Source organism: Terrapene carolina, unplaced genomic scaffold (genome assembly GCF_002925995.2).
Source record: "Terrapene carolina triunguis isolate 2854851 unplaced genomic scaffold, T_m_triunguis-2.0 Scaffold740, whole genome shotgun sequence".
Classification (NCBI taxonomy): Eukaryota; Metazoa; Chordata; order Testudines; family Emydidae; genus Terrapene; species Terrapene triunguis.
This window is the reverse complement of record NW_020665091.1, coordinates 295585-307177: the sequence shown is the minus strand read 5'-3', so window position 1 is coordinate 307177 and position 11593 is coordinate 295585. Positions and strand designations below refer to the sequence as shown.

The 11593-nt window shown below is 46.1% G+C and overlaps 1 protein-coding gene across 1 annotated transcript; it reads right to left on the bottom strand.

The window, feature by feature from the left end:
- Positions 1–4307: 4307 nt before the first annotated feature.
- On the bottom strand, positions 4308–10269 carry SYCE3 (synaptonemal complex central element protein 3). Its single transcript, XM_024208786.3, has 3 exons — positions 10212–10269; positions 7323–7431; positions 4308–4660 (listed from the first exon to the last, which is right to left on the bottom strand). The coding sequence occupies exons 2-3, from the start codon at positions 7429–7431 to the stop codon at positions 4491–4493; spliced, it is 279 nt and encodes a 92-aa protein (XP_024064554.2). The 5' UTR covers positions 10212–10269; the 3' UTR covers positions 4308–4490.
- Between the last annotated feature and the right edge of the window lie 1324 nt (positions 10270–11593).

Genomic DNA, 11593 nt, shown 5'->3' with positions numbered 1-11593 from the left:
AGCAGACCTCAGGTACAAAACTCATGGGGGAGAGGGGCTAGAGCCCTCCCATCCCCCCAAATGGTGCTCCGACTGCTGTGGTGAAATGATTTTGTGAAAACTGGCCACTTCATTTAGGTGCCTAAATGGAAACTGAGCTATTTTGAAAATCTGTACCCAATTGTACATGCTGAACACTTACAAATCTGGACATAAGGTCAGACAGGAAATAGAAGAGACACAGATTCCAAAACATTCCTAAACTTGTAGCTAAGTTCAGAGGTGAAAAGTACAGGCCAACAACACTAAAAACTAAAATCCTCTATTTATACATATGTAACCCTTCTGCCCATCTGAGTTGGCAGCAACAAGGGCCGGATTCAGTATCCAGGGGTTCTGTTTCAATAACGCAATGCAAAACCGGCTCGAGCCCCCACCCAGTGACAATTACATACCACTCCCTGGGCGCCTCTAAGAGACAATACTTCCCCTCTCGCAAGCACGGAGTCTGAATGTAGCAGAAAATGTTTAATAACATGAGGTAAACGACATCAGCATTAAATTGGGAAAACACCACAAACAGGATTCATAACACAAACCATGAGCAAAAGACCCACCCCCAAAGTCCCAAAAGTCCAACACCCCAAAAGTCTCTTGAGTCCAGCAACCCAAGAATCACCCAAAAGTCTCTGTCCCTGGTCAGTGCAGCCCCAGAGTTCAAAAGTTTATCTGCAGATTCTTACCCCCCCACCCAGCCTGGGTGGAAATGGGGGGGGAGAAAGGGGCACGCAGGGTATTAAGGGGCACCTTACGTGGTCCGAGGCCAACTGCCCCACCTCTCTATGGGGTTCTGCTGCAGCCTTCACCACGAGCTGCTCCGCTCCTCCAGTTGTCCTGTGGGCCGCACCAACCGTCCCACAAACTGCTCTGCTCCGCTCCACTCATCATCCTGTGTGCCGCACCAACCGTCCCGCAAACTGCTCAGCTCCGCTCGCCATCCCGTGGGCCACGCCAACCATCCCGCAAACTGCTCTGCCAGCCACTTAGCAATAAATCTTCAGGCTCCCCCACTAGTTAACACAGCACTCAGTGATTTCAGCTTGTAGTAGGGGAGCCCTAGTGCTGGTGCATCATTGGCCCAAAGTGAATTCAGCATAGCAGCCTGTAACTAGACTCCTAATAGAATCAAAATTAGCTCTGCTATTCAACAGTGGAGAGAGGAGGTGCAATTGGTGTTTCAGGCCCTCAAGAGGGACCCATGCCATCCAGTACAGATACCTGTCCCCAACCTCTCTCAATTCACTGAGTTTTGGAGCCCATGTCCCTTGTCTAGCGAGTGCTACTTAGGTGATGGTGAGACCCTCTGTCATAAAACAGTTTCATTGTCCTTGATTCACATAATCAGGGTAACAACACTTTATTCCTCCTGCTCCAATAACAGAGAAATTGGGGATCCCACAGCAGCCAAAGTGACCATTTTGGGCTGCCGTGGGCTCAGGCTAGGCGGGGTGGGTGTGCCTGCGCAAACAAGATTAGCCCCTGAAGTTCTTTTCCACACTCGCCATAATTCACCACCAGATGTCAGGGTAGAGCTCATCCTGACTCTGTCTACACATAGAAGTGCTCAGATGCCATCCAATGGTCCAGGGACATCTACATCGAGCACATCACCGGCCACCGACAGTACCAGGAGGCGTGAGCCAGAGTGACATCGTTCTCCCACTACGAGAAAGGGACCAAGTGACCTTCTCCGTTGGATCATATGAACTGGAACCATAACTCCCTGAACATTAAATCTCATCAAATGAGGGTCAATCCATCCTCATCATGATATCCACTCATTATACTCCACACCTGAACATAGCCACTCTACGAACTTCATACCCTCATATCTCAATGCCTGTACTTTGACACATCAACCTTTTACCCCCAATCGGGGATATTGCAGATTATGTATTCCTTACGCTACCGGATCTTAAACCAAACTTTGCACCCTCGATAATCTGTACGTTATTCCCTGATAACCAGAAACTTCTATGCTCAAATTCTGTTCACTATTTTTTTTTTTAACATCACCTTAATAAAATTTTTAAATAGTGCTAACTTGCTCCACTGCTCTGTCATTATGTTCCTACCTAGACCTGGAATGAAGACCATTTCAAGGGGAAGGAAGGCAGTTAATTTGTGTGGCCTCCTGGCCAATATTGACAACATGGGAGATAGTTAACACTAATGCTGTTGGTTCTGGTGATGTAAACACTTGCTCCCTAAGGGCACGTCTTCACTACCCGCCAAATCGGCGGGTAGCAATCGATCTATTGGGGATCGACTTATCGCGTCTAGTGAAGACGCGATGAAATCGATCCCCGATGGCTCTTCCGTCGACTCCGGAAATCCACCGCGGCAAGAGGCGGAAGCGGAGTCGACGGCGGCACGGCAGCGGTCGACTCGCCGCCGTCCTCACAGCCAGGTAAGTCGACCTAAAATACGCCACTTCAGCTACGCTATTCACGTAGCTGAAGTTGCGTATCTTAGGTCGACCCCCCCCCCCCGTAGTGTAGACCTACCCTAAGATCAACAGGTAGGTCCAAAGAAAAATTCATTCTGAATATTAGGGATATCTTTATGATGTTGAGATGGTTTAGATCAGAGGCGGGCAAGCTGCGGCTCGTGGGACCCTCTTGCCCGGCCCTTGAGCTCCTGGCCGGGGAGGCTAGCCCCCGGCCTCTCTCCTGCTGTCTGCCCTCCCCCGCAGCCGCAGCTCGCCATGCCACCAGAGCTCTGGGCAGCGGGGCTGCAAGAGCCACCAGCCTGCCCCGGTGCTCTAGACTGTGCGGTGGCATAGCTGGCTCTGGCCGGGTGGCGCAGCTGCCAGTCCTGGTGCTCTGAGCAGCATGGTAAGGGGGCAGGGAGTGTGGGGGTTGGATAAGGGGCAGAGGGTCTCAGGGGGCAGTCAGGGGACAGGGAGCAGGGGGTGGTTGGATGGGGCAGAGGTTCTGGGTTGGGAGTGGTCAGGGGACGGGGAACGGGGGGGTTGGATAGGCATAGGCGTCCTGGGGGGCTTGTCAGGGGGCGGGGGTGTGGATAGGGGTCGGGGCAGTCAGGGGATAGGGAGCAGGGGGGGTTGAATAGTGGGTGGGGCTCCAGGGGGGCAGTTAGGGGCAGGGGGTCCCGGGAGGGGGCAGTCAGGGGACAAGGAGCAAGGGGGATTGGATAGGTCAGGGGTTCTGAGGGGGGCAGTCAGGGGGCAGGAAGTGGGAGAGGGCGGATGGGGGCGGGGGCCAGGCTGTTTGGGGAGGCACAGCCTTCCCTACCCAGCCCTCCATACAGTTTCAGAACCCCGATGTGGCCCTCAGGCCAAAGTTTGCCCACCCCTGGTTTAGATAATAGTTTCTTCAATGGAAATGTGGGCAAGCCCCATCACCTAATATATTTAAAATCATACCAGACAAACTGATAGGAATATAAAATAGAAAAGAAGTTTGGCAAAGAGACTGACTGATTTCTGATAGTCCTAGAGAATGAAATCCCCTATCAGCGCAGCCTTTCACCAGTGCTAAAGCATTTATTTACTTGTTGGCTGCTGGTCACTAGGTGGTGCTGTTGGCTCACATGTTGACTACAACTGAAAAAGACATAATTTTTTTTAACCCGCTGTACTGCAGAATCCCATTGCAGCAGGAAATCAATGCCTTTGAATATGGCTTATACCTGCCCCAGATTGTCAAGTGCAGAGTGCACCACATCTGCACCTTACAGAACATTTTCCACTATGGTAAGAAAATTGAAATAATTCAATACAGTCGCCATCAAGCACTATACAATTCTCACTGTAATAACACATACAACTTCTTTACAACAGAGAGAGGATTAAAACAGCTTTCTTTCTGGGACAATTTTGAGAAACAATCCCTAGAAAAGGTTAAAAAAATCAAAGAAACACTATGAAATAACTATGCATGTCTGAGCATAATAATGCAACTTTGCAACTATTAGTCCATCTACTCTGCAATCCCATATTGAACCATATTGGGTCAATCTGGAATTGTATCTGTTCTTTCAACTGGAGAAATCACTCTTTGATTTTCTTCCTAACGCCAGTTGCTAAAGCAAAATAACTGCTGTGTTCCATTGCAGAAACATCTGCTTTTTAGAAGAGGGCAAACAGATCCCTAAATTTACAATTTGTAAATCAGATTGGGATCCTCCAGGAAGATATCAAAAAAAGATCAGTTGTATATATGATAAATATAATATAATTAATATAATTATAATACTATGCCTAAAATCATAGGATAAGAATAGATAAAAACAGAGACATTGTTAACTTTTTGTTTCAACAATACATGTATTTGGCAGAACACATTTGTATATATAGCCACAACAATAATGCTTAATAAACTAGAAGATAATCCATTTGTAAGGCATCTGTAGATATTTTATGACTGAAAAAAATGAGTCTGAAATGATCTCCTAACTGTTGCAATTTCACCGACCGATATGAAGACTGTTTATTCCTGTTTTTGTTCAGTGCCTTTAGTTTCCTTCAGCATCTCTTGCCAGTTCTTTTCCATCTCTTCTTTGCAGTTCAGGAATGCATCTTCCAATCGCCTCATGGAGTTGGCCAAGTCTGGGTTGGTACGCATAACCACCATATCATATGCCATCCAGGTTGCCTGCACTGCAACAACCCAACCAACAGATATTAGAAATTCAGCAATGTTGGGATGGCAGATGGCAGGAAAATAATTGATATTCAGGGAAACAGTAGTGGGAATGAATGGGTACCAGTTCTAATCCTTGGCTGAGTGTTCCTACAATGTAATAAACTGAGCAGGGTGGGAAGTGATTTTTTCTGTTCACAGAAAAATCTGCAATTTTGGATTTTTTTCCATTACAAAATAGAGTGAAAACTAAACAAAAAATGAAATTTCTCATGAAACGCAATTAAAATTTTTTGAGTCAATCAAAATGTTTTGTTCCAACTTTGATTTTTTTCATTTTACATTATGTCAAATTTAAAACACTGAAATGAAATGTCACTTCAAAATGGAAAATCAAACCATTTTGTTCTGAAAAAGCTGAAACATAATGTTTCAACCTTACCAAAACACTTTTTCAAATTTTCTTTTGAAACAAAATTTCGTTGAAATCGACAGTTTTTACATTTTGCTTTTGATGAATTGGTATTTTTTGACAGAAAAAGTTCAGTTGGAAAATTCTAATTAGCTCTAATAATAGCCAAAGAGCACACTCAGCTCAGTGCTCACAAGTAACCCTGCAGTAACAAATCAGTTTGCACAATCCCATCTTTCCTAATCAGTCCCACAATATCAAGCCAATGTGAACAGCTCCAAGTACCTAGGCAGCCTACACTAACAAACTACTGTTAAGTATCAGAGGGCTAGCTGTGTTAGTCTGTATCCACAAAAACAACGAGGAGTCCGGTGGCACAATAAAGACTAACAAATTTATTTGGACATAAGCTTTTGTGGGTAAAACGCCCACTTCTTTAGATGGATGGAGTGAAAATTACAGATGCAGTATAATAATGCCTGCATCTGTAATTTTCACTCCATCCATCTAAAGAAGTGGGCGTTTTACCCACAAAACCTTATGCCCAAATAAATTTGTTAAACTACTGTTAGCAATCCTCTGATAATCAGTTAAGCATTCACCATTAATACCATAGTAAATCGGTACAAACTGCCCATCACCTCACAAGCAGTCCTACAATGAGAAACAATTCACACCCACCAGTGCTCATGAGCATATCAATAAAACTTTATAGCTACTTTTATACAGACTGTCTCAAAATACTATGGAGTTAAAATGTTGGAACCACTAGCAGCATTTCTACACTAATGTTCCTAGCTACTACTGGTGCTGCAGCAGTAAGAAAATTGAAGGAAACTTCTAGTGTAGACAAGACCTTGGAATCTGGTGCTGATATTCATGTTAACAAATCTGAAATTCACTTTCCACAAATATTCTTTAAAACCCACTTAAAATTTTATGATTCTGTAAACATCCCTTTCAATAAATTCATTCACTGGAATATCTGTAGAAAATGGGCACAATGGATACAAACATATTATGAGCAAATTTGATATAAATGTAAATAATTATTTGCTAAAAGATTTTTTTATTTTATTTTTTGCAGTATTTCTCCAGCTCTAGTAGTTAGTGGAGTTTGAGGACTGGGGGTGGGGAAATGTGTGATCTTGCTTTTTTGTACATGTGAAGGTAAGAAGCAGTATTCTGTGCACACTGAAAAATTAATATATGTGATTTAGGGAAGCTACGCAATAACTAAGAAAATAGCATATGCAGTCCTGTGCTCAGTAACAACCCTGTGATAACAAATCATCATTTGCATAAGTGACTCTATTTACAAACCATGTGACCTTACAATAAAGACACATGCACAGGCATATTGGTGGAGGAAATCACCCCATATTTCACTTTCGAGTATCTTAGATGAGTTGAAAGAGGGACTTTCTGCTGAGACAAGCTCAGCTCTAAGTCTGGTCCTTGATTGGGTGGCACCTCTGCTCATTGGTTATGTCCATTCTAGTGCATGATAAGTAATTTAACACTTAAACTACTAGCATTTTCCAGAATTGACAATGTAAGCATAGATGAGCACTTTATCTATGATGAGTGGCTAAGATGCTTTAGCTTGCATTGTTTGAAGAGGAGAAGGCTACAGGGAAATCGTAGAAGGGAATCATAAAAATGTGTGGAAAGATTTATCTAAACCCCTTCCCATTATGCATACAAAATTGAGATTAAATTCATCTTTTATTTTCCCAGTTGGATAATTAATGTTTGTCATTCTCTGATCCTGGAGGTACCAGTTCTTCCAACGTTTTTCCAAACTGAATCTATGTTTATGTTCTAATTATGTTTTTAAGCTCTGTAAATTCCTGTGTATTATTTTCTGCTCTCACTACCGACTCCTCCCACTTTAGTATTATCTTTGAATTTCATTTATGAGCTGAGCTCAGAAATGCCTTCCAGATTACTAATTATGTTAAATATGACCAGTCTGTTTCTGCAGCCATTTATACCACTGTCTGTAGTAACTAAGGATTTCACGTACTGATGTTCTCCACCAGACACATCCCTCAGTTTAATACATTGTGGTCATTAGTCGAACTCAATCTCATTAACAGATTAGTAGATCTCAATCTTTCTCCTCTTATATTTCTGCTACACAGAGAAGTTTGAAGTCTACTCTCCTCTACTCTTGCATGTTTACTATTATTATTTCTATGCACTGCTGTAATGCCTTCATCCTCTAGCAGCAAATCTATATCCTCCCCAGAAAAAAGCCACACCTGATAGTTTCTCCATTTCTTCCAGAAGTTTTTCTAAATCCCTGTTCAGGTCCTCCAGCATTTTTACCATGTTGTCATAGTTTCTTTCCCGAGGTTCAGATTTGGCCATCTACAGGAAAAGCAAGAGTGGGTCAATTAGGAGGAGTGGGGAGTAAAGAAATAAAACTTTTTCATAATAAGGGGAAAGTAACATTTTAAATTGTATCTCTAATAAGATATGTAAAATTAAATACATTAATATCCTAGATTCACTTGCTAAATTCATTTAGAGCCTGGATGCTGTGTGGCTCTTGTGTGTTGCCTAGCACTTTCAATTCACTTTCAAATCAATAGAAGTTTTGGACACAAAGATCAACAGCCTGCCGGCTCAAGCCCATGCTCTTTGTGAACTTTATAGGTCACTGTACTAAATCAGACCATTAGCAGATCGTTTCTAATCTTCTGCTATCCTGGACTGGTTCTTCATCCACCTGCTTTGGCAGTTCCCAATACCTGATGCTTCACTGAAAGATGTAAAATCTCCCCCAATAAACTAAAACCAAATTTGAGTGTCAAAAGTTAGGCACTTATATACCATATCTGGGCACCAACATAAATAGCCTGATTTTTAGAGATGCTGAGCCTCCACAATTCACTGACCTTAGCAGAAGCTGTAGGAGCTCAACACCTGAAAATCGGGTGACTTGTTTAGGTGCTGAAATACAGATCTAGATACCTAACTTCAGGCAATCAGGTTCCAAAATGTTGGTACTAGCCAATTGTGACCCCAGGGACTATTGTGAAAAGTTCTAGGGGGGGAGCAGGTGAGCCCAAAACATTGAACTAATTATATGTAGCTCTGATGTTAAGAGTTGTGTGTTTTGGTGGTGGGGGGTTTTTTTTCTGGTAATTTCTGAGTTACATTTGGTGGGCATATTTTTCTAGCTTCTATTTTGAATAAATATTGTCAATAAGGAAGACAATTTTCCCCATGAGATTTAAAAGCGTTTTAAGGAAAAGGTAAGATTTCCAGCCTAAACCCAGACACCCTGATGCTTAAGGCAGCCAGGCCACCACATGCAAATTTCATGAGGAAGCCTGGATATTGAGAGATTCTTTGTCTCAAAGTCCTGCTTGTAACAGAACACACACCCTCTTGTCTGTTCCACAATACGAGGTGCTGTTTGCATTCATTCACCGTCTTACACCACTTTTAAGACACAGGAAGCTGTAAAGCATTGGGCCCCAATCCTGCAAAGGGAGCCAGACCCTGGTGTTTGAGCAGAGCACCCCTGACATAGAGCCATAGAATATCAGGGTTAGAAGGGACCTCAGGAGGTCATCTAGTCCAACCCCTTGCTCAAAGCAGGACCAATCCCCAACTAAATCATCCCAGCCAGGGCTTCATCAAGCCTGACCTTAAAAACCTCTAAGGAAGGAGATTCCACCACCTCCCTAGGTAACCCATTCCAGTGCTTCACCACCCTCCTCGTGAAATATCCAACCTAAACCTCCCCCACTGCAACTTGAGACCATTACTCCTTGTCCTGTCATCTGGTACCACTGAGAACAGTCTAGATCCATCCTCTTTGGAACCCCCTTTCAGGTAGTTGAAAGCAGCTATCAAATCCCCCCTCATTCTTCTCTTCTGCAGACTAAACAATCCCAGTTCCCTCAGCCTCTCCTCATAAGTCATGTGCTCCAGCCCCCTAGTCATTTTTGTTACCCTCTGCTGGACTCTTTCTAATTTTTCCACATCCTTCTTGTAGTGCGGGGCCCAAAACAGGACTCAGTACTCCAGCTGAGACCTCACCAATGTCAAACAGAGGTGAATGATCACGTCCCTCGATTGGCTGGCAATGCCCCTACTTATACAGCCCAAAATGCCATTAGCCTTCTTGGCAACAAGGGCACACTGTTGACTCATATCCAGCTTCTGGTCCACTGTAACCCCTGGGTCCTTTTCTGCAGAACTGCTGCCTATCCATTCGGTCCCTAGTCTGTAGCAGTGCATGGGATTCTTCCGTCCTAAGTGCACTTGTCCTTGTTGAACGTCATCAGATTTCTTTTGGCCCAATCCTCTAATTTGTCTAGGTCCCTCTGTATCCTATCCCTACCCTCCAGCGTATCTACCATTCCTCCCAGTTTAGTGTCATCTGCAAATTTACTGAGGGTGCAGTCCACACCATCCTCCAGATCATTAATGAAGATGCTGAACAAAACTGGCCCCAGGACCGACCCCTGGGGTCAGGGCCGGCTTTAGCAGGTGCAGGGCCCCACACTGGGACGCAAATTGTCTTGCGCCCTCCCCCGCCCCATTGGATCCCTCCCCAAATCTCCACCCTGGCCCCGCCTCTTCCCCAATCACGCCGCATTCCTCCTCCTCCTCCCTCCCTCCCAAGCTTGCGCTGACCAGCTGTATGGTGGCGCAAGCGCTGGAGGGAGGGGGGAGAAACAGGACGCAGCTTTTTCTTTTTTCTGCTCCGCCGGCAGCCCCGGACGTTGCGGGGCCCTCTTAGGCGCGGGGCCCTATTCTGGGGAATCGGCCGAATCGGCTTAAAGCCGGCCCTGCCTGGGGCACTCCGCTTCATCCCGGCTGCCAACTAGACATGGAGCCACTGATCACTACCCGTTGAGCCCAACGATCGAGCCAGCTTTCTATCCACCTTATACTCCATTCATCCAGCCCATACTTCTTTAACTTTAACTGTGGGAGACCATATCAAAACTTTGCTAAAGTCAAGGAATAACATCCACTGCTTTCCCCTCATCCACAGAGCCAGTTATCTCACATCACACACATGTGCAGTACCACAGGGGACGGATCTTTAAGGTCAAATTGGCAACAGGGGGACACAATTCTTTATTTATCCACAGATGTACAGAGCTCATCCAGAAAAGGGACAATACCTTGGGCGTCACCTTCAGCCGCCGCCCCCAGCAGCTCTTTAGCCCCACCCGCAGCTCTGTGCCCAGGGCAGGGTCTCTGCGGAGCTCCCCGCTCTGTCCCCGCAACGGGGGGGGGGGTCCCGCTAACCCTCTGCCCCAGGCTCTGCCCGGGGCATGGGGCTCATTGATCCTAAACACCCGCCGCCCGCGTCCCTGCCCCCGAAGACAGAGCTCCCCCCGCCGGTCCCTATCACCCCTCCCCGGCAGATTCTCCGGCTGGCTCCGCTACTCTGCCCCGGGAGCGCCGCCTCCGCCTGCAGCGAGGTGTTTTATAGCCCAGTTTAAACGGCCGCGAGCGCCTCACCCTCCCTCTTTCCCGCCCAAACCAACTGTCTTCTTCACCCCTCCCCCTCGCGGAGCGCGCGCTGCTCAGACCAATGCGGCTTCTCCGCGCGCCCCAGAAAAGCAGCTTTGTGCCAACTCGCGCGCCTGTCCCCAGCCCACTCCACGCGCTTTCTGCCGTGTCACGTGTCTGGTGCCTCGAACTGAGGAAAAGGAAAAGAAAACAGGTGGGCGAGAGCGGGAAACTAAAAACTGATGTTCCCTATTCATCGTCTTCTCTCAAATCGGTCTCCTCACATTCTCCGTCGCACAATAAAATGTACGTTTCACAGTTTAGAGGGAATGAAAAACAGGATCGGGAGGGGAAATGCTGGGACGCTGGGTTAATAACTAGAGCGTTGAGGCGCATTAAATCGGGCTGGGGTTTGCGCTGGCTTGACACTCATGTGCCACATTAATTTAAACTAAAAGTTTATTTTTCTCTTTAATATCTAGTTAGCTGGACCTGACAGGCAAGACCCCGACCCCCCCCCCACCCCAAAGGGGTAGATGGAAGCAGTCTCCCACGAAGGATTGTACATGTGTTTTTTACACTGAGGCCTGGTCTACACTAACCCCCCAAGTCTAAGTAAGGTACGCAACTTCAGCTACGTGAATAACGTAGCTGAAGTCGACATACCTTACTTCGAACTTACCGCGGTTCAGACGCGGTCCACACACGGCAGGCAGGCTCCCCCGTCGACTCCGCGGTACTCCTCTCGTTGAGCTGGAGTACCGCAGTCGACGGCGAGCACTTCCTGGTTCGATTTATCGCGTCCAGACCAGACGCAATAAATCGAACCCGGAACTTCGATTGCTAGCCGTCGAACTACCCGGTAAGTATAGACCAGCCCTGAGAGACTCAGGAGCTATAAAAACGTTCCCTGGTCCGTCACACCGCACCATATCAGTCCCTTGGCCCATCTCATCTCAGTAGCAATCCATCCTTTCATCTACTGCAGTGTCATACCTCATGCCCCATACGAGGCTATCAAGCCACTGGTGCATTTAGTGTGGCATCT